We start from the raw sequence: 23545 nt of genomic DNA on the forward strand, positions 1-23545 counted from the left end.
TGGAACTACCTGGAAGTTTAAAATAGAACTACCCTATAATCCTGAGTTCCTTTAGGTACTTTTCTTCTTAAGATAATAGAGGCCTGTTTCCGCTAGGGAAACATAAAGCTTTTAAATGGGAAATCATGGTTAAGTCTCTGTGCCTGGACTGCTCTCTCTCCTGAGATTGAAGAATGTCCTTTGTACCTCACCTGAACCGTTGGCCTGTAGGTTAGAGCTGGTCCACCAGGCAATTCCTCAAAAATTCCAATTTTTTAGGGTTCTTTGTTCTTTTGTCTTCTGAAAACTTGAGGGCCAGAATGATCGCTCCATTAACAGCCTCAGGGTGAGGGCCAGCTGTAAATTAGTGTGTGGCCCCAGGCTCGTTTGGGCATCTGAGTCTCTAGGGCCCAGTTTTTAGGTGTGAAAGGAACCATATCCTGTCACATTTTTGCTAGAACTGTCCCTGAGTTAGAAACTTTCTCAGTTCTGTCAGCGCTGTGACCCATACCTCATCACTCTGGGATAGCACAGCAGGACAACGGCAAGTCCAAAGTGGATTGCCACCTTAATATTTAAAGAACAGAGAGAGAGAAGGAGGCCTCCCACCCAGCCAGCTGCCATTTTTACTTAAATGACCAACACGATGGTTATAGGTTATAGGTGGAATTGCGTCCCTCAAAGAAGACATGGTGAAGTCCTAACCTCGGCCACCTCACAACATGACCTTACTTGGAGTAGGGTTGTTGCAGATTATTTCGTTGAATGAAGTCCTACTGGAGTGGGATGGGCCCTAATCCAGCATGGCTGGTGTCCTTATAAGAAGATGGCCATCTTGATGGCTCAGTCGGTTAAGCATCTGACTCTGGCTCATGTCATGATCTTGTGCTTTGTGGGTTTGAGCCCCGCGTCGGGCTCCATGCCGACGGCTCGGAGCCTGGAGCCTGCTTCGGATTCTGTGTCTCCCCCTGTCTCTGCCCCTTCCCAACTCATGCTCTGTCTCTATCTCAAAAATGAACATTAAAAAAAATCTTTTTTTTAATATGACCGTGTGAAAACACAGACTCATTGAGAGAACGTCATTTGTTGGTGGAGGCAGACGCTGAAATGATGCGGTGGTGAGCCAAGGAACACCAGGGATTGGCGAGCACCAGAATGAGGCGAGGAAGGACGTCCCTATGGGCTTCAGAGGGAGCACTGTCCTGCCAACACCTTGACTGCAGACAGACATCTGGCTTCCAGAACTGTGAAGCGATCAACGTCCATTGTTTTGAGCCACCCAGCTTACAGTACCTTGTTTTTAGAAGCTCTAGGAACCTGATGGAACGTGATGATCAACACAATTGACTGGACTAGCTCCCGGGATTCCATTCTACCTATTCTGGATGCTCCCTCCGTGCTACACACTCCCCTTCCTCCCAGCCTCTCCCACATGCACACAAAGAGCAAGGTAACCCAAGAATGCATCTGTGGATGGACAGATTTCTCATTCAGACTGCAGGAGCCATATGGCACTCACCCATGCATGGTCCACACGGGAGACAAGGGCTCCTGTAGGAATCAGCCATTCTTTTTGGCTGGATGAATAAAAGACATTTTTGAGAAGCCTAAATGAAATCCATGAAAACACAGTGCAATCCTTCTTAGGTGGCAGAGAGGGTCAGGAGGGAGAAAGGCATTCGTGTGCCCACAGGTCTGTTCTACATGCTGATGCGTCTTGCTACTTCTGAGGCCCATTCAGTCCCATCCAGCAACCACTTGTCTTGTCTCCCCTTGTCCTTCTCCCTCGAGGCCCCCACCCCTCCCATCGCTCTTCCCCACTAAGGCTCCAGAGCTGGGAGACGGTGGAGCAGAGCATTTCTACCCCCTAAACCAATGTTCACATGCATTCACGTGAGGAGTCCCAGATAGGATCGCTTGCCTGTATTTTCTGTGTGATTAACTGGAAACCCAGCCAGGCCCCAGACTGCATACAGAGGGCCCTACCTCCCCGTTTCCATCCCTGAGAGGGACCTGAGCTGGCTCTGCATGGTTGGGACATCTGGTCCCTTAGCCGGGCATGCAAGGGGGGACCTGAGTTCCGATTGGCCGCATGGATGAACGTGCAGCAAGGTCCGGCCCCGGGAGTTAACGTTTGACTCTTTGTTTGGGAGTTCCGGGGGCGGGGTGAAGTCCTAACCCCCGCTACCTCACAACATGACCTTACGTGAAACAGGATTGGGGCAGGGGTCCTCAGACCCCTAGAATTATAAAAGAATGGAAAGTTTGTGAAGCAACACGAACATTTAAAACCCGCCTGCACATCTGAGAGCACTCGCTGCGTTGTACCGCTTTTGCTAACTGGCAATATGGTGTCACTAGAGTCAATATAGAAAAATAAGGGTTTAATATTCATTGCAGCCGACGTTGATAAACATCTGCTCTCCTCAGCCACTGCAGCTGCGCTTTTAGACACAGCTGTCACAGGCTCGTGAAGGAGCAACTTCATTTCTTAGGATCCGTTCTGGGGAAACAGGGATGTGGCACCTTCCTGTTTACTGGAGAAACCGGCGACAGCCTCACGCCTTACGGCTGATGAGCTCACCTGCTTGCAGCCCGGCCAGTTCAGCAAGGAGGAATGAGCCCCTCATGCAAGCCCAGCCTTTCTGGAGAGTTCTCTGAGGTCCGGAGCCCTTCGGCCCCCGAGACTGGCTATTCTGCCTCTTCCTGTCTGCAAGGAATCGAGGTTTCCCTCGCACGTGGATCTTGCATTCTGTTAGTGATAATTCACCAACCTCCATTTTCTTATCTTTTTCACGACCTCTCTAGCCCCGACCCTCACTAAAACTCATGGGTACCACTTACGAAGTGCCTCCCACGCATCAGGCTCTGTGCCAGGTTATCAGTGGTTGGCATAGTGACCAAAACAGCCTGGAAGATGGGTATTGTTACCCGCTCTGGCTGATGGTAAGAGTGAGGTTTGGAGGGGTCAATCCTACGTGCCACAAATCAACAGGGTAGGGGAGGGAGGGACACTCCAGTCCGACCTGGGTTGTCTTCCTCCAAAGCCCACCTGAGCTCTTTTGCTACCACGTGGATTCCTCACATGTCATCAGAGGGTTCATTCCTTGAACCGTCCGTAGAGAGATGGGAAAATCTTAAAGCAAGCTCAACCCACAAACAGAAGGTGATGGCGTGGTGCTTACTTAATTTAATTAAACATGACCTATGCTGCTTATGTGGTATGTCTCCATCCATAATCAGCTTTTTAAGTCCTATCACGTGTGGGAGATGGTCATCTGTCTGCTAGGCGGGACTCCCCGGGGATGACAGGAGATAGCTCCTTCCCTGCTGGATTAGCCAGGGTTCTCCAGAGAAATGGCACCAGTAGGATATTGGTATATGATATATGTAATATACATATATCAAGCAAGAGGTTTATCATAAGGAACTGGCTCCCATGGCTACGGAGGCTGGCGAGTCCAAAATCTGCATGGCGAATGTCCCAGTTGGAGCCTGAGGGCCAAGCTGCTGTAGAGCCAGGAAGAGCCAGTGTTTCAGATCAGAGGCAGTCGGGCAAGAGAGAATTCTGTCTCACTCAGGGGCAGGTCAGCACTTTCTTCTAGTTAAGCCTTCAGCTGATTGGATGAGGCTGACCCGAATTACGCAGGGCTTCACTCAGCTCACTGCTTCAAATGTGAACCTCATCCAAAAAACACTCTCACAGAAACACCCAGAGTGACAGTTGACTAAAATGTCTGGGCATCCCGTGCCCACCACGCATGCCAACTCCATATGCGGGGTGATGGTTTTCTGGAATGTTGTGGTGAGGACACGGACGGGGATTGATGACTGACGTCTACCTGGACCCGAGAAGAAACGGGGCAGTGGACCAAGAATTGCCATCTGTGATACAAACCCATACAAAAGAGAACATAAGACCGAGCGCCTACCAAAGAAGTCATGAGCAACTATATAATTTGCAGGTGAGGGTAGCCGGTGGAATGAAGTGCCCTGCTTCGTTTTTCTCCCTCCCACGATTGTTAATTTCTAGAAGACGGTCTCTTTCTGAGAGTGGTAACTTCAAAAGTCGGTATCCTATGTCAGATTATCCATATGGATCTCAGAAGTGTAAAGAAAATACTACGATGCACGTTCCTCTGTTCTTTTATGTTTGTTAGAGTTTGGTAGAAAGTAACACATCTATGTTAATTTGGGAGGATCTTTTACTGAGCTTTCAAAATAGGGATTATTTTGTTTTGCTGCAATCTGGGCTTGGAGATGTATTTGAAAGGTGTGTGTTTGGCTGGACTAGAACATGCAGTGGAGGTTCTCGAGTTGGTTGATATACAAATTCTAAGTGCCGTATGTATGTTGTTTTGTATTGTTTTTGTCTGTCTGTCTGTTTGTTCTCCAATAGACCAGGCATTTGGAAAGACCTGAAGACCATGGGCTCAGTGTCTCTCTTTATATTTTTCATCACACTCCTTGTTCTGGGTAGACAGGTAAGACATCTGCTTTTTCACATAACTTCCCCCAAGTTCCGTGTCAATAATACGTTGCTCGTACGTTGACTGTACCTCAATTTCAAAAAAAGAAACAACAGAGTCTATTCAGTAATAATAATGAAAATACTTTGCTGATGTGCACTGTAGCTGCTTTCATGCGAACAAATGCTGATGTGTCACAATCGTTTTATCACCAGAGAGAAACGTGTGTGTGCGTGCGTAAATATAGACAAAAGGACAGAGGTCTCTCATTTTTTTTTGTTTTTTTTCTGCAAGAGGCAAACTTGGTGAATGGTAGAGATGGGAATCCATGTCCTGGTAAATCTCAAAATAACGTTGTAGGTTTTGGAAGCCTACAAAGGTGATCCCTCCGTAGCTGACGCTATTTGTAAAACTGTCCCCTCGTCTGGGATTTTGTTTGCATTTCAGAACGGACGGCCTGTTTCTTTTTCTTAGAAGTGGGTATGAATACCTTCGACGTCACCTGAAATCATTCCTAGAAATACGGTCCTCTGTTCAAAAATTGTATTTTGTCATGAGAATGAAACTGTGCCTCCTTGCACTCCCCACTCCTTCCGGTCTCCAAAGAGAGGCTGTGGGTATAGGATTTTCAAGGATGATATTCTTTCTCTAGCTGCCCACGAGCACGATTGCCCAAAGGATATAGACTCATTGCATGCCAGGCACTCTGCCTTCACCAAAGTTTGCTTGGAATTCTTTGATGGATGGTGTAAAACAAAGGAACAATATTTAGAGAAATAACCAACTAAGATGCAAAGCCAATTTAATCATCGACACGGCACTAAACAGTGAAACCGTAGGAAGTTGTTAACAGTCACACAGTGAGAGCAGAGGCCGGATCTGTGGCTGCCAGTCGAGTGGCCTGGAAACGCTGTCCTCTTCCAAGGAGCACCCACGGCATGCTTCCCTGAGTGCTACAGTGCATCCCACCCCAGTCTCCCAGGAGCTGAATTGTTGTCCTGATGCAGAGCTCTCGAAGACCCCTGCCTCCCTTCCATCCCACCCCACCTCCATCCCTGGCACAGCTTCGTTCTGCATCCTTTGGCTTGTAGCTTTGACAGTCTGCACGTTCCGATTACCCCATTGAACCGTGTCCTGTTCTTTCTTCCTGGTTCCATTTGTTTCCTGCCACCTGGCTTTCTCCTCCATCGACCTGCTTTCTGTTCTCACTCATAGAGAAAAGCCATGTCCACTCTCAGGAAACCCTATTAGAAGTGAAAAATGGGAACGAAATGGGCTTCCTTGCGTAATATCCCCTAGCTGATCATTCCTCCGGAAACATGGCCGCCCCCTCTGTGGGGTCCCGTTTCCCCATTTTGTCCCAAGGATGTTCCGTCTGCACTTTCTCCTACTGTAGTCACCAGATTGCTTCACAGCAGTGTATCTTAAGGACCAAGAATCAAATTGAATTCTCCCAACTCTTTATTGATCGCTGAGATGATAAACATGCCTCTACGTAGATGTTGTCACATCCAGCGGCTGCCCCTTGATCTGTTACTCTTTGGCATAAGATGAACAATAGGAAGTGTTCAGTATTATTTCCGGGCATTAATTTAACACAATAGGGATGACTCCAGTCTTACACGCATTCAGTTCTTTTATTGTCACTACTGTGACAATAAGTACTGTCCACCCTTAGAGTCACTGCTCCCTACAGGAGTGATGGCGTGACGATCGTTCTTTGACAGCTCGCACCGAGAATGCGCCAGGGTGAGCCGGGATCATTCAGTCAGTGATCTACTAAGGTCCCAAGTCTGTTGGGCTAACAAGAACTTCGAAGCCTGTGACATAGTGCTTCTGCATAGTCTTCTAAAAATACAAGTATGTCATAAACAAATGTCCGATGTTTAAAATAAGGTTTTTAAGTTTCATAAATGTGCATGGCCTCAGGGCTACTTGTGCCCGAGGTGGTTTATTTAAGCAACAGGACAGACATTTAGCCACTTATTTGCATTGTCATTTGTCCCGATGACTCCCCAGGCCCATGACCATGGTTTTTGAAACGATAGTGATGTGTTTGCTCTCTGAGCAAGTTAGCATGCTAAATATTGTTCTGGGGATCTAAGACACCTTCCTGAAACCATAGCCCGTGTCCCGGACAAGAGCTGTGCGTGGTACTACTCTCTGTGCTGAAATACAGGCTGTGATAGGGATGCCAGCCTGAGCTTAAGGGCCTCTTTTGAAAACGGAAGATTCTCTGTACTTGTCCCGAGTTTAAACGACCACACGCTGCCATTGAGGGTCTGCATTCTAGGTGGGCTTGTTCAGGACATGGATCCAGACAGGTGGTAGCCTGGTGGCCCGAGAGGTAGGCTGAGGTCACTGTGTGCGAGGCTTCAGATCGGAACTTGGGAGTGTGGGAAATCACACGCTGCCCACACCCCTGTCCGTGTAGAAAGAGGTCAGCCCCTCCAGTTCCCCGGCTTGTTTTCAGAACTGCATGAATAAGAACTGCCCTCGAGGCTGTGTTGGGTGTGAAACACAACAGTGAGGCTCCCAGAGATGGCCTGGGTGCCTCTTGCAGGCTCTCCCTGTCCCCTCTCGTCATTGCCAGAGCAGATGAAGAGCGAATCTGCCCCTCTGCATACTGTCGAGTAGCCCTGGACGGACTCGGCGAGATGGGTGAGGGTGTAGGGACGGAGGTTCAGCAGGTTTACTTGAAGTGCCACCCAGAGTCTCGGAGGCAGTGTCTTCCCCTGACCCTCCGCCGCATCCTCCACATGGCCTCCCCCTGCGTGTCTGTGCCAGATCCCCCTCTTTCTCTTAGAAGGACATAGTCACTGGGCTCACGGGCCACCCTAAATGCAGCAGGATCTCATCCTGAGGTCCTTAAGTCAATTACACCTGCAGAGCCTATTTCCAGAGAAGGTCACAGTCATATTGCAGGTGAGGACTTGGAACTGTCTTTCTGGGGGACACCACTGAATCCATTCAACTGGCTTGGGATGGAAACATCGGTCTTCCTTTGGGGGCCTCCCCATGAGTTTCCAATGAGCTTGTCCTTCAGGAGAGGGTCCTGCAGCAGACGGCACTGGGGAGGTGGGATGCAGAGACTTGGCAAAATGTCACTTTCGGGCCAGCTGAGATGGTCCCAAAGTGCTCTGATTCCTTTAGTGGGAGCCTTACCAGGTGTTTCCTGTGATGCGGTGGCATCACTCAGGCGACCTGAGCCACCTCTAGTACGGCTCACGGAAGCCCCGCCAGACCCATGCGCTGGGCTTGCTGCCTGCCCTGTGCCGCTCCTGGGCTTCTCCTCGTTTCACTTTGTCCGTCTCGAGGGTGTATCCGTGTCTCTCTGATGCCACCGTCATGGACTGCTGAGTAATCTTTGAGTTTAAAACCGGCCACACCACTGGTGTACCCCCCAAAACCCGAATAATCTGTTGTCCAAGTGGGAGCCCTTTTCCAGCAAGGGCAGAGTATGATTTCTGTAGGTTACAGAATGTGGCAGATTTGGCGTTAATGTAAAAAATTTAATATAAACAAACATTAAAAATACCTCTTCTGAAATCTTTTTTAAAAATGTCTCTATATGAAGTAAAAATAAATTTCACACCGGAGGAGGAGGAGGAATAATTTTTGAGCATATCGCACATGGCTTGAATCGAGTCTCGTTGATGAATGATCATTGTCTTTCAGGTTCCAAAATGTGAATTTTTTTAAATTGCCATCTGTGCATAAGAGGCTGTGTGCGTGTGTGTGTGTGCACATGCGAGTGTATGTGTGTGCATGCACGTGTGCACTTGTGTGTCTGTGTGTAAGAGGCTCTGTGCACATACGTGTGTGTGTGCATGCGGGTGTATGTGTGTGCCTGTATGTATGGACACATGCGTCCATGCGTGGCACTGTGCACACGTGTGTATGTGTGTGCCCGTGTACTGCATCAGTATAAATAACCAAACCAATAAAACAGACAAACTTCCAGCATTTATTTCTTCTTTGCACGTTTTCATCAGGAAGTTAGTCTCTGTGCTGAAATACGCCTCGTCCGTTAGGCCCTTCTGTTACAGGAAGATTCTTTCAAGGGCTGTTCCACCATAGTAAATTCTTGACATCACAGGAGACCCAACGTGATGCCAAAATCAAAGACACCTTGGCCAGTAAACAGGCCTCTCTGTTTCTACAATGTCAATTAAAACAGTTTTTAAGAAACTGTTTTAAGAAAACATTAAATTGTGCGACATCATAAAGCACGAATGCGTGTTTCTAGCAGCAGGCACCGTCTTAATTCAATGAGACCAGAACGAACGTTTGGGTAAACAGAATGTCATTCTCTTAGGACAATGCAATCCCAGATGAAAAAGTACAAAATTTTCAATGAATTCCTAATTACAGAATTTGTGGTAGGGGAAAACTGATTTCTAGATAATACAGGCAAAGTGCCATGCCTGAGCACGATTATTTTTTGAATGCAAATTATCAAACAGTGCCCTCTTTCTACTAATGTATTTCCCGTTTTTCATTTTTTTCATTGTTTATGTTCTATTATGCCTCTTCTCAAAAGATAATGCAAGACACCTTTTATTAACGTAACTTTGCCAGAAGCGCCCGTGTCACTTACATGCCTGTTTCCCTGTTCCTGAGGCTGGTGCTTTCCCGCACCTGCTTCTTTGCAGATCCGGGTGAGGGGTCGGGTGACAGACATTTGCGGGGAGCAGCGGGCTCCATAGGGTGGGTGGCAGTTCTGTGTGGGGGTTCTGTTTTCAGTTTTGTTTTTGTTCTTTTTATTTTCTCTTTAAAACCTCCGCTCTCTGGCAGGACGAGATGCCTATTGTTTCTTTACCTCTGTGTCCTCTTGTAACAGAATGAATATTACTGTAGGTTAGACTTCTTGTGGAAGAACAAGTTCAAAAAAGAGCGGGAGGAGATAGAAACCATGGAGAACTTGAACCGCGTGCTGCTGGAGAACGTGCTGCCCGCGCACGTGGCCGAACATTTCCTGGCCCGGAGCCTGAAGAACGAGGTGGGGCACGCTGGGGCAGTGGGCAGGGGCAGGGCGAGGAGGTCCCGGCTGGGGGGGCCTGGGGGGCCTGGGAGCCTTCAAACGCCTCAGTGCTCCTGGTGTCCACTGTTGGCCTGAATTGGTCTGTTCTTCAAAGATAATGATTGGCCAACTGGGAATAGTGAGTTCGAATCACCTCCGAACGTGTTAGTTGAGTGTTGATTCATCATTCCTGGCTTTCCTTCCCCAATCTCGTGACACTCTCAGGGTGCCATGTGAGGCCCTGGGCTTCCAAACAAGTCACAAAAGTGGCCTCTCCATGGTGTGAAGGGCCGCCTGCCTTACCGGCACACCATAGAGACTGAATCAAGGGGCACCATTAAGGCATGCATACCACACGTCCACTGTTTCGTTGCCTGTAAAGGGCCTTGGAATTTCAAAGATGGGAGATGGACAGAGCTTAGAAGTTGTCCATACAAGATTAGGTCACAGACCAAAGTCTGCTCTCTTGAGGATGCAAATGGGGATTTCTTGGAGCGTCTAAAGGAACGGATATTTAACTAGAATTGGAAAGACGGGAGTGCCGTTTTAGCGTAGAAACGGCTTATGAAATGAGACATCATGAAATTTCTTTCATATTCCTAACTTACGGTGAGTCAGCAGATGTGTCTACAGTGAGAAACACGTATCTGAGCTCTCACTGTGAGCAGAGGCCTGTGTTTGCCATCGCGGACACAGAGAAGCTCAACCTTGATGACACTAGAGTACAAACGATCTCAAGTGACAAGGCCTGAAGCGATATTTTCCTGTAGCATGTTTTTGCGGGGGGGGGGGTGTATTTTCACTTGGACTGGGCCCCCAGAGGGAGTGACTCGGGGCCCACTGCCTGGTGATTGTCCCTGCCAGGTCTCAAAGTCCCCAACCTTCTATCATAAGAGAAGAAGTAGAAAATACCGCAGAGCAAGCTTTCAAGAGGTCACATCCCATCTCTGCCAGTTACGGCTAAGTGGCCTTCAGCACAGCACCTAAGCTCTCAAGTGCCTCAGTTTCTTCATCTGTAAAATGGGGGCAGTAATAATAACTCGCATCATAAGCACAGAGTGAGCACCAAGTAGCACATTTAATGTTGACATTGGCTAGAAAGCACCAGGGAGGGGGTGAGGGGCTGGGCATCGCCCCCTCCTCTTACTGGAAGCGTGCTGGGTGCGGCAGGCCGCCTGGGGTCCCGCCAGGAGGTCTGGTTGGCTGTGGAGCCCACCTTTCTGTTTCTTCCACTCTTCTCTGAAGTCCGTACATCTTCAGCAGCCGGTCTGCCCACTGGCCACGGATAACGAAATCACTGCGCTTGTTAAGAAGGAGCATCTGCCCCCGGTAGCGACGTAAGAGCATCTTTCTGTCTGTGTGCCTGGCTGTCAGTTCAGCTCATAAATTCAGCGTGTGCCTACTGTCGCCCCTGCCCTGTGGCCACGCTGGTGCCGGGCCTGGACACAGAGATGAACGGGACAGGGGTGGCCCCATCGCCCAGAGGGGGACTGCATCCCCTTGTCTCCAAGCGCACTCGCGGCGTATCTGCGGGAGCCCAGACAGGCCGCCACTGTGAGGAGGTAGCTTCTGAAACTGGAAAGAAGGATCTAGAAGGTAGCTGGGGGATGGATGCTGGGGAGGGCGGGGGAGTGGAGGAGTGAGAATATTCTGGCCAGGGGAGTGCCTAGTTCAAGCCCTGACAAAGCCAGTGGGATTAGCCCTGCCCCCTTGCAGACCCTTCCTGATGTCTCCCGAGGTCTCCCCGGACTTGGGGGAATCAGTGGATTCTCTCTGTTTTTCCCCGTCGGTCTGACTTATTCTAAGCGAATGCCGGAACCCAGTTCCCTCTTGGAAAATGGTAAGGAATGGCAGGATGGGTCAGGAGCAGAAACCTAGCTGGGGATAGCGTGGGCTTGACTCTCCCGTCCACACCTAGGCTCTGTCACGTGGACTTGGCCTGCTCCGTCCCTAGGCTGAGCCCAGTCTCTCCGCTCATAACAGGGAAAGAGCGGTGCCTGGCTTGGCAAGCTGCCTTGAGGGGGTGGGGAGTGGGACGCCTACACGTCGCTTCCCCCGAGCGTCCCTCCAGGTGAGGGGGGCATTTGACATCCCCGGACACGGAGTCCCACGTCCACACAGGTGGGGTCCAGCCGGCAGGGAGGTTCCCGTGCCGCAGCTGACGGTGACTCATCTGCCTCCTGAGTGGCCCCCTGCCGCATGCCACGTCGCTGAGCACAACTCTCACGTGCTCCCAAGAGAGGGGTGACCTGTCCCTTCGAGTCTCATCAGAGCTGCCATTTTAAGAACTGGACGCACACAGGGCCCCCTGTAGCCTTCACCACCCAGATGGGCTCCCTGGGGAAGCGCTGTAGTGGGGGGGGGGGGTGGCCTAGTGGGTGGGAGTCCGGGCTGTGGTGTTCCCTCTCTGCCCGGGCAGTTGGGGGCGGGGGGGCTCTTTGGCGACAATGTAGGAATTGGCACAGGTAGATGGGACCGGTCCTGTGCTTTCTCTCCTCCTCTGTCAGCTAAAGAAGGCAGGTTCCTCGTTGCGGGGGGCGGGTCCCCTCTCTGGCCAGTCCATCCCCGCGTGTGCTCGGAACCTGTTGGGCCCCGAAGTAATCCCGGGCTCCCAGCGGCAGCTCGTGAGGACAGCCTGTCCCCGCCTGCAGGAGACAGCGCCTCGCCCCAGGCAGCCTGCAGGCCCGGAGGAAAAGGGACACTTGCTCCAGTTCCAGAGCCGTTCGAACTCCCGGCCGCAGCCAGGTGCCACAGCAGCCACGTTAGGGGTCTTTGGGTTTTCACTCAGGGCCCCGCGGTCCCCACGCACCATTAGATGTGTTCTCTCGCGCTGCTGATTGTGCTCAGGAGGGTAAAGTGCCACACGCATCTGAAATCGGGGGCTTCGGACCAGGGGGACAGTCCTTGAAATGACCGCTTCGTTCTGCTCCGCTGCGGGCCGCAGGCTTCTCCGTATGTAGTCAGACAACAGACAACTGCCCTGGGTGGTAGCTTTCCATAGTTCACTGCCAGCCTTCGTCTGTTGGGTTAAATACAGGGGGGCGGGAGGGGGGTGCAGCTCTAAGTCTCGCGGATTAAACAATTTCAGGGACCCCCACGGGGCGCTGCGCCGTCAGGGCGGCCGGGAGAGGCAGCCCACTGGGCAGGGAGGGTTATGCTGTGCAGTTGCTGGAGATCAAAGAGGGGGTGTAGGAGATTCTGCTGGCTGTGATCCTCGTGGGGAAAATCCTGAATGCAAAACAGCTCGCGGCGCAGGGCTGAACAAGAAAGAGAATCGCTAACCGGCCGTCTAACGAGCGCCCCGCCGTGATTCTCAGTAAGGGATCGTTAGGTTTGGGGGGGGGGGGCGGGTTTCCCAAAGACTCCTAACAAGGTTACTATAAGGAGACTCATTGGAGCGCATGAACTGTAGCAAACTCCTGGCCCGTCCTTCTGCTCTCTCCACCTTCTCCTGTCCCCATCTGACCCCTCTGTCCTCGACTGACTGTCCTCGGGGGACAAGCCATTCCCCAACCAGCCATGTATAATCCCGGCCTCATCGTCCCAGGCCAGCCAGGCGGATGGTGTTCAGCCTCCTGCGGCTACACAGTAATGGCATGTGTGCTGTTCAGGATCGCGGATAACGTCAAGGACCTCCGGGGTCAGGGCCAAGGACTTGTCCCCTGCGTGAGCCCTCTCGCACCCCGAGGCTTCCTGGGGAGGAGATTCGGCCGTTGTGAGAAATGCAGTCCCCTGGAGGGGGGCCTCTTCTGCTGGGTCCCAGAGCATGGCTGACACTGGGGACCGAGAGAGAGCCCCGCGCCCACGAGCAAGGCCTCCCGAAGGGATCCCTGCCGCGCGGGCTCCGTGTGGCTTTCCTGGGCCCCGGGCCAGCTCTCCTCCACCTGCCAGGCCCCGCTTGGTGGCCGAGCTCAGAGGTTCAGCCCCAGCCCTGGCACTTCTCAGGCCTCCATCCTCTCAGAAGCTGTTACCAAAGGTAAGAGCAGCAACTCACGCGAAGCTTCACAGCGATGCCTGGCCGGCAGTTCAGCACTCCATCTTAGTTATCTTTTAAGTAAATATCCCAGATATATGCAAAACTTAAGAGTCACTGCCCACTGGAACTTATTCATAGCTTCAAGGAAGCCTTCTTCCCCCCCCCCCCTTTATGGGGCCTGAAGAGGGCAAACCTCCATGGAACCCCTTTGCCCTCAGACCAGCCGCTGTGCCTTCCCGGCTCCTCCTCCGGGGGGAGGGCTGAGCACCCACGCCATCGGAATGCAGATACCCAGGTTACTTTCAGAGCTTGGGGCAGACAGGAGCAAGCCTTTCAGTCCCACCATCAACATTACCAATGCACAGTTTTCTGGAACAGTCCTTGGGAACAGGACACACGACCTAAGCCGGGACCGATGTTAACAAAGAGCCTTCCTTCACTCTTTGGTTCTCCAGGCCACCACGTGGATGTTCAGAGGAAATGAATTTCTTTTCAGAAGCAAAGCATGATTGAATTACAATCACATCCCCTAAAAGCTCTGACTTCAACGAAAACCTGTGTGCGGGCAGAGCCCTTATGGGTGCCGCAGGTGCCTCTTCCTTCCCTCGGGGCATTCGCTTCGCTTAGAACTTCTGCAGTTTTCTCCCTCAGCTGCTGAGGGTTCTTGGCCAGACGCAGGCGACAGGCCATCCCAGCTCAGGGAGAGAGCTCTGTGCTCCTGGGCCGGAGCCCTTGAAACCGCCCTATTGTAGCGGGAGCTTTCGAGATGCCTCTTGAGCAGACATCAAAGCCAGCTTTCATCGCTTGTTGAAAAGGCTACATTTCGTCACTGCAGTCTACCCTTTGCCGAGTCGCCAGGTGGCGAGAATGACGTGTGATTCTGAGCCAGGCGGCCGCGTTGCTGGCGAACTGAGGCTCGATCAGAACAGGACACAGGTGTCGCTGTGGGTGTGCGGGCATTCACCAGGTGGGCACACTGTACCCGCCTTCCCAGCCGTGAGCCCCACCGCCACCGCCTCCAGGCAGACCCTCTGCCCTGATCCCCGTAGCCAGGCTGGCATGCCCCCAGCACCTCCGGAGATGCCTTCGTGCTTTCTAATTACTCCAGTGCCCTGAGTAAATGAGGAATCCGATGACCGCTGGGAAGAGGATGCTAAATGGTGAGCACATAGTCCGTTGGGGGGAAATGTGGGAGGTGGGAAGGCCCTCCTTTGCTGCAGAATGGACCCCTAGGAGAGAGCACGGATGTGGAAGTTTGGAAACTGAGTGCGCATGGCAGTTCTGAGCATTTTCCAGGGCATGCCAAGCAGACCTAAAGTGAATTTCGGCCTTTGCCACAGACAGGAGCTCCCATGTTCCACAGGGGGCGCTAACCGCTTGCTTTACAAGTGTTTTGCTGGAAACCTGATTGCTTGATTCTCCCCCGTTCCCTCGCAGGGGGCGTAGGAATGGGCAGGGGACTGGGGGCTGGAAGAGGGATGCTGGACAGGACGTAGCGAGACGTAAGCCCCCCGGGGATCTTCCCTTCACCTCCAGCCTTGTGAATGGGTCAGAACCTACTCAGCCTGACATGTGTGCCCTGTGCTTGTGTCGCTGAGTGGTCCCGGGGAAACACCTGCCTCTGGGGGACACGGGTGACAGGCGGGTCCCTGTTAAGTGGAAAATGCAGACGGAAGGGGCTGGTGGAAGTGTCTGAGCCAAGAGAGTTGGGGCTGCGGGTGGGCAATGTAATGGGACTGTCGGGGCTTGGGAGAGCAGAGGTTGATGAACGTCGTTCGGGGACCGAGCGGGAGAAAGGCAGTTGGCATGGGGTCGTTGGCGACGGCCGTTGTACAAAGCCACCTGGAGGGGTGGACAAGCCCCAGCAGAGAAGCTACAACAATAGCCCGAGAGCCCGGGGCAGAGATGGTCACAAGCAGAAGGGAGCGTATCATGCACAGCAAGGGAACCTCGGGCAGGGTGTCCAGGGATGGAAGAGGCGACAGGGAGTCTTCCAGCCACCGATGGCAATGACCACCCGGTGTGAGTGCCCAGGGAGCATGACGCAGTCAGTGGAGCGCCTTCCTCCTCCATCATACACTTCTGTCCCTGTCCTGCACCCCTGGAGGTTTGGAAAGCCTGGCTGAGGAAGTTGGGGAGGGTGGAAGTATAAGTGTGAGTAGAGAGTGTGGAAGCCAGGCGTGCCCTCTCCCCCACGCTGCAGACCCCTCCCTGTGGGCCCGTGCTGGGGACGGGGAAGAGCCCCACGTCCAGCTAGGTCCTGAGCTTTGACCGCTTGTTGAGCCAGGCGCGTTAATTATCGACAGGAGGACCCGAGAATGACAGGAAGAGTCATGGGGTTGTCCCAAGTCTTCATCCACGGGCGGGTTGGGTTGGAGAGGAGCTGGTCTCACTCAGCAAACTAAAAGGGACGGCGGGCACAGAGATGCGGTGGCTTTCTGATCGTGTTTTCGTTACTTGAGCTTCTTTGGTAGAGTGGTGACGTGTGAACAAGCGTTGAAAGGACACGTGAGCTCATTTCCAACTCCAAAGCGCAGTGATCCCTTCGGGCAACAGTGTGCCCAACAAGAGTCATCCACTCTAGACCTTGAACTCCAGACTCTCCTGGGAGTCTGCCCACGTGCCCTACCCCCATACCCAGATCCTCTGGAAATACGAGCTAAGGTCAGACCACCAGCCAGTCGGCTTGTGGTCCACCCTGGCCCCAAGACCAACCCAAAGACCTGAGTTTGGGGTATGGTTCTAAGCCTTGCACGTTTCCCTGGCTCCAGAGAATTTATGAAGCTTCCCATTGGTGAAGTTTCCCTGTTTCTCAGGAGTAGCCCTTGAGCCTGAATCAGGGACTGGGTGGGGGGGCAGAGCTCCTCACTCATCCTTGCTGTTTCAACGAAGGTCCCAGGAAACTGATCTAGAGAGAGAGTGGGTGAGCAGTTTGCAGCCAGCCCCCAGCAGCACTCACCACCTGAAAAGGGCCTGACCAGGGTTCCAGAGATTAGTCCTGGCCCCTAGGCCCGCTGGGAGCCCTGGTGCATCATCCAACTCCCCCAACCTTCTACTTTGTCATTCAGCCTGTGACTCCTAACCAAGGCTGCCTAGCAGAATAACCCATGGCCCTTTTCAAAAATGATGCGCGGGCTTGGAGCTCACCCCCGGGCCGGAAAACCCACCGGTGACTGTCCCATGCATTCCTGTTTGTGGACAGTGGAATGAGATAACACATCAGACCCCTTCCAATACATAGACCTTATTTTATTGGACCCCAACACAGTGCAGTTCAAATGGACCCTCATCCGAACTGCAAGTCGGTCCAGTCTGGCAATTTCATCGTCTCCCACTCCTGTACACCCTTAAGGACCCCCACGGAAAGGAGAGAGGTAAAGCGATATGACCTGCACGTGGGGCGAGGCCCCCACCACCCCTGAATCTGGGCAGCACGGCCTGCGGTCATCAGGAGATCCAGGTTCAAGGGTAAAGTGTAGCACCTGTAAGAGGGAACTCTGCATCAGACTTGGTAACTGCGACCTTGGGCAAGTAGTGTAACTGCCCTCTGCCTCGGTCTCCGCATCCGTACGTTGAAGTAAGAGTGCCGGCCTCATAGGATCGTCGTCGGGGGCAAGTTACTTCCTGTGGAGTGTTGACAGCTGCCCCCGTCAGGCAGCAGGCACTGAGTCAGTGCTGACCGCTCCCGAGCTTATTTTTATCATCGTACCCCAGACGGTCACTCTGGCCAGTATCCACAGACAGTAGGGACATGCAAGGTGCAGAAAACATTTCCTTGTCTTGCCAGATACGTGCCTTTTCCTTAAGAACAGGGAAGTCAGTGGGCCACCACATGGGTGGCTCAGTCGGTTGAGCGTCCAACTCTTGATTTTAGCTCAAGTCATGATCTCACGGTTCCTGAGTGCAACATGATCTCACGGTTCCTGAGTTCAAGCCCTGCACTGGGCTCTGTGCTGGCAGCTTGGGACTCTCTTTCTCTCTCTCTCTCTCTCTCTCTCTCTCTCTCTCTCTCTCTCTGCCCCTACTCTCCTCTCAAAAATAAATGCATAAACTTAAAAAAAAAAGAATAGGGAAGTCTATGAAGTTTATACTTCTCTTATAAAACTGGCGTCGTTAACTAGCAGGGGCTTCTAGGGGGTTGTCTCCTGGTAAACCCTGACTCCCCGGCTTAGCATTGCCAGGCCCTACAACTTGACAGTCATCTGTGTCGCAGGTTGTCTTCCCAGGATATGAATGTTCACAGCAGCAGCTTCTCGGACAAAGAACAGGTCTGCGTGGTGAGCCAGCGCAGCCATGTTGAGAGCAGGGTGGAAAAGAAAACCCTTGGTTCTGTCGTTCACGTGTTTTATAGAGATTGTGAGGCCGTAGCAGAAGGCATTACGGGTGGCTGGCCCTGAGAACAGGAAGCTGACTTGAGGCTAGCTTTTCCAGGAAGTGGTTGTGACCGTCCATGGGCCGCCATTGGCCTGCTGTGTTTGTGAGGAGACCTCAGTGGGGAAGAGCGGCTCCTTGGAGAGGCCACCAAACCTGGGAGTTACGGTGCTGTCGAAGTGCGCTCTCCCAGTGGGGGTATTCGTCTGGTGCCTCAGAGAGCAGAGCTCACTACAACGTTCATGCAGAGTCGATTGCCTCACCCTGCCAGGCGCACAGGAAGCGCCAGTGACTTGCGTTCTTCCATCCACGTTGAGGGCGGCCATCTTGTTTGACAGAACTCTCCTCATATTTCCCGGCAGAGGGAGCGTTTCCCTGTGCTCACCGTGGCGCCTGGCCTTCCTGCCCATGTCATGCCACCTGAGGGCCCTGATGAGCCAGCGCCAGTGGGGGGACAGGTCCTCACACCCAGGACCAGCCTCTCTGCCCACATAACAACCCTTCCTTTCTCAAACCTTCACTGAACTTCAAAGTTTCACTGTGTGTTGAAAAAAACTATGGAAACGCCTTAAAATTGTATTTAGAAGACATTGTAATTTTATTCATGTCTATGGATGCAGAAGTATGAGCCTCTTTGTATTTAATAGCAAAAGCCTATCTTGAATAAACAGAGTTGGCGTTTGATTCGATGTGGATAAGTAACCCAGGGAGTGTCGTCGGTTCTTTCTGGGGTAATTAAGGGGTAACTTGAGGAGCTCCTCTCAGGAGACACTGAAGAAAAACAGGCATAAAGACCTCAGTGCAAAGGATGTAGCCATGACGATGTAGTCATTTTAGGCATTTTAGTATAGTAGTTTGGGAGATCGTTTTGTTGGCCTTCAGTTGCTTACAGGACATTTCTTTCTGAAGCCAGAAGTCTGCGATCTCTTGTAATCGTCGAAGGCAACGATGGCAGAGAAGTTTTGCCGGAAGGACACCTCCTACTGGCTGCCAGTGGCAGTGGGAACACTGTGTTGAGGGCTCAGCCTGCATCCTGCTCCTTAGAAGCTCTCACCTGCCGTCATGGCCGGCGTCCGGAATGGGCCAGGGGCTGGTTTGGGGCACATGCAGGGGGGCACTGGGTGATTTCTTCACCAGTCCCCGCAGAAAGAAACACTTGTCTTAAGAGCATGTTTGTTGTTGTTTTGGGGCGCCTGGGTGGCTCAGTCGGTTAAGCGGTCGACTTCGGCTCAGGTCACAATCTCGCGGTCCATGAGTTCGAGCCCCGCGTCGGGCTCTGGGCTGATGGCTCAGAGCCTGGAGCCTGCTTCGGATTCTGTGTCTCCCTCTCTCTGACCCTCCCCCGTTCATGCTCTGTCTCTCTCTGTCTCAAAAATAAATAAACGTTAAAAAAAAATTAAAAAAAAAAAAGTTTAAAAAAAAAAAAGAGCATGTTTGTTTACAAGGTTCCCTAGTGCTCAGCTCTCGCTTTCCTCCCGGGCAGGAGTTGTACCACCAGTCCTACGACTGTGTCTGTGTCATGTTTGCTTCCATTCCGGATTTCAAGGAATTCTACACAGAATCGGATGTGAACAAGGAGGGCTTGGAATGCCTTCGGCTCCTGAACGAGATCATCGCCGACTTTGATGATGTAGGTACCCGAGAGTTACCCCTGACAGGCCAGGGTGGCCCCCGTCCCACACTTCGGCATTCTGGTGGCCATCCCGTCTGAAGTTAGTCCGATCCTGTGGCGTGTCTTAATGCACGTCTCCTGGTGTAATTATTGGTGGCTGGACGAAAATTAAAGCCTTTTGCTCTGTTGTGGTCCTTGACGAATTTTGGAGAAATGATATATTTTATTTGTGAGGTAGTGTGTTCCCTAAGAACCAGTACCAAAATCGGTATCAAGAAAATGTCTTTCCAGTCTGCTGGCGGATTTTCTCAAAAGGCTTGAACTCCAAGGAAAATACTTGCTTATCGGTTGATACAAAAAGAAATAATGAATGTATTTATCATAGTAGATGACTGGCATGTCTATCTCGGCATACTCCAAGGTCAGATATCAACTTGAACTGTGCAGGGATGATACGCTCTATTATTGAAAAAGCAATATGGATGAGGGATAATATATTTGAGAAGGGACACGGTATATGTTTCGTAATTTGAAATACGTATCATTTTTCAATTTTCAATATTCTGCCTACATGGAGAATAATGTGTTTTGTTTGCTGATAAGAACAAACACACCAGTGGTTTTAAGGATGTTGCTGCTACATCGTTCTTATAAATATCAAGCAAAATATAGCAAAATTGACATCCATGAACAGAGGTTCATCGGGATTCATGGAACTTCGAAATACCATGACGAAATTATTTGTGTAACGTGATGTTTGCAGGCCAAGCCTATAAATGTCGTGTGTGACCTGTGCATTTCTCTGTTATCACCATTGTCAGCATGAGATTGACTCAAGACTTAGGGTGAAGTAATGACAACTAGTGCCTCCCATGGTTATGCCAGGTTCCTGGTGAGAAACAGTGGCCTATTGGCTACAGCTGCCCCTCAGTGAAATAAATGCTCGCCAGTACGGGTGGGTGAGTGGCAGGGCTATTTTGGGTTGGATTGGCTCATGGATATGAGGTGCAGGCATTTGCTAATCTGCCTTAGACCCTCTGACATGGAATCTTGAAAGAATCCCTTCTGAAAGCAGGAGTGCCGACAAAAGGTCAGGAAGATGTCCCCAGCCTTCAGTTGGTGCCTTTGGCCTCATGAGCAGATAAAGAACCTTCCAGAGTCTCCTTCCCTTCCTCTCTCACCCCTTTGTTCTCTTTCCTATAGCTTCTGCTCTTACTTTTACATTTTCTCCATCCCAACCCAAGTCCGAATGTACTTGGCCGGGGAGGAGGCAGTGGGAGCTGGTCACTGGTACCAGAAACTGGGACAAGAAGTATTAGGGTCAGAGCTGATGGGGAGAGCCATCCTAGATAATTATTCCCTTTACATCTAGAGCTCAGAGGCAAAAGCCAATTCTCGGCACTATAAGTGGTCATAAATCACCCTCACCATGCAGGGAAGACCTCCCTCACTGAATCATACTTTTGTGTTTGGCCTTTTAAACACAGAGATGGGAAATTTATCTGAGACTGTTATCACTCGCATCATAATTTATCCCGGTTCCTTCCCTAGCAGATTAAAAGGTAATTCATGCTAATTGGAAGCATATCATTATGCTTTATGCATATGCTTTATGCATATGTATAAAGCGTTCTTTCTCAGCAAAGCCCGAGGTCGCAAATGTGAATAAGCAGCAGTTGGAATCGTTCATATTCCTGTTGCCGTGAACTAGAACTGGAGAATGTCTTTAGACACCGCACCCAACTGAGTAACTGAACACTTGTCATTGCTCCACAGCTGCTGTCCAAGCCGAAATTCAGTGGAGTTGAAAAGATCAAGACCATCGGCAGCACGTATATGGCCGCGACCGGTCTGAGCGCCGTGCCCAGCCAGGAGCATACCCAGGTACGGACGTGTCGGCCGCACAGCAGCACGTTGAGCCTTGGTTCCACCCACGGATCATCCCTGGAGCCAGAACGGCCACACGCTAACTCATAAACTGTACTGTTTGTACAACCAAAGCCTCCGTGATTAAGATCCTGTGAAAAAAGATGAGAAATCCAGAGGCTTCTGAGGGTCCAGTCCCAGAACTCCTTTCTCTGGTCAACAGGGATAGGAAAAAAAAAAAAAAAAAAAAAAAACACAAAAAAAGATCTGGTCGCCGTTTGAGTCCAGATAAATATACAAGAAAGTAGATTGGAGTGGTTTATTTTAAGATGGCTTTAAAAGATGGCTCCTGGTCTTTTGATTAAAAACAGTGTGGCCAAGGGGCACCTGGGTAGCTCAGTTGGTCTAGTGTCCAATTCTTGGTTTCAGTTCAGGTCATGATCTCACTGTTGGTGAGTTCAAGCCCCGCATGGGGCTCTGTGCTGATAGCTCAGAGCCTGGAGCCTGCCTGAGATTCTCTCTCTCTCTCTCTCCCTCTCTCTCTCTCTCTCTCTCTCTCTCTCTCTCTCTGTCCCACCTCTGCTCTGGCGCTCAAAATAAATAAATGTTTACAAAAATTTTAAATAAGTAAAATAAATAAAAACAACGTGTCAGGGCACCTGGGTGGCTCAGTCAGTTGAGCATCTGACTTCGGCTCAGGTCATGATCTCACGGTTCATGGGTTCGAGCCCCGCGTCAGGCTCTGTGCTGACAGCTCGGAGCCTGGAGGCTGCTTCAGATTCTGTGCCCCCCTCTCTCTCTCTGCCCCTCCCCCACTCACACTCTGTTTCTGTCTCTTAAAAATTAACATTAAAAAAAAATAAGTAAAAAATTGTAAAACGTGACCAAGGGGCACCTGGGTGACTCAGGTGGTCAAGTGTCTGATTTTTGGTTTCTGCTCAGGTCATGATCCCAGAGTTTGTGAGATCAGCCCCACGTCAGGCTCTGCGCTGACAGCGTGGAGCCTGCTTGGGATTCCGTCTCCCTGTCTCTCTGCCCCTCCCCCACTTGTGCTCTCTCTCAAAATAAATACACAGTAAAAAAAAAAAAAAAAAGAACCAATGCGGTTAAAAACCAAGCTGACCACTTGGAAATTTGGTTGAAAAGGTGGCTTGGGCAAAATTGAGTTATCTTCAATTAACTGTAGTTTTGAGAGGGTTTTCTGTTATGTTGTGTTTTGTTTCTGTGTGTATGTATGTGTCTGTGGGTGCGTAGATACGCTTGTGTAGACTGTGGTTCAATAAACAAGACCCCCTCCTTCCTTTGAGGACAGCGGGCTCCCTGACGGCACCGGCACAGATTTGCTGTGAGGCAGGGGTGGGTGCATCTGAGGAACAGAACTTACCAGAGCACAGCTTGCTGTAGGCAGGCCGACTCCCCCCCAAGAAAGGAAGGGCTGAGCCCGGAGCCGCTGCGCCCTCTCCCGCGCCTCCCACAGACCGGATGGAGTGAGAGAGGGACGGAGGGACAGCGGCATGCTAAGCAGAGCTTCTGCTCTTTTCCTCAGTATTCATGGGCCGAGACTAGAAGGCGAGCCATCTGACTCAAAGTTAACGCTAGCAGTTTTCCGGGGGAATGGGTAACACGTACCCTATTTGCTCTTCTCCTTGGGTTTTTGCTCCCAGGTTATTATTTTGCAACGGGTGGGCGTTACCTGAGTAATGAGGAAAAGTACAATGGCAGCAAAAGAAACTTCAGAAGAACCTTATCTTGGGTTCTGAGCAGTATCCTTCCAAGCAGCCATCTTGGTGCCCAAGGCAAAAGGAAGAATGCGTCGCCCTGTATAAATGGCAGTGTATATTTCTAGTGGTTGATTTTTACTGACAGAATATTAAAGTGCTGACAAAACTATTGGGAAATTGGAGTATATGGGTATGGAAATGTAGAACACCATTTTAATACCAATTAGTACCTTAATTATACCAACAACAGAACTAATGATAATTTTATCTTCCTGGCTTTATGGAAGCAAACTTATACCTTTTTAACACCTTTAGTGTCGTGGGAAAAGTTAACCATTAAAAGAAAATAACATGAAATCTTGTATGTAGCCCTTTTGCCTCAGCCTCTAAGGCGTTCAGCAAGGCGCTGTCGGAACTTAGCTGTCTCAGTCAGCGAGGGGGCCACCATAACAGAACACCACAGGTTCAGTGGCTCAGAGAGCAGACATTTATTTTCCCCCAGTTCTGGAAGCTGGATGTCCCAGATCA

General features: G+C 51.0%; 1 protein-coding gene across 2 annotated transcripts in view; it reads left to right on the plus strand.

Annotated features, from left to right (window-relative positions):
* The window catches only part of ADCY2 (adenylate cyclase 2), a 415689-nt gene that overhangs the window by 370971 nt on the left and 21173 nt on the right, over positions 1-23545 (plus strand). Inside the window, exons 19-22 of one of the 2 annotated variants that reach the window (XM_078444291.2) lie at positions 4379-4463; positions 9292-9450; positions 19302-19448; positions 21207-21314. In XM_078444291.2, the coding sequence (XP_078300417.1) occupies positions 4379-4463; positions 9292-9450; positions 19302-19448; positions 21207-21314 (499 nt within the window). Of the gene's footprint in view, positions 1-4378; positions 4464-9291; positions 9451-19301; positions 19449-21206; positions 21319-23545 lie in introns of those variants that run through there. The other variant, XM_078444293.2, reaches the window with a different exon arrangement.

The sequence above is a fragment of the Panthera onca genome, chromosome A1, assembly GCF_046562875.1.
Source record: "Panthera onca isolate mPanOnc1 chromosome A1, mPanOnc1 haplotype 2, whole genome shotgun sequence".
Classification (NCBI taxonomy): Eukaryota; Metazoa; Chordata; class Mammalia; order Carnivora; family Felidae; genus Panthera; species Panthera onca.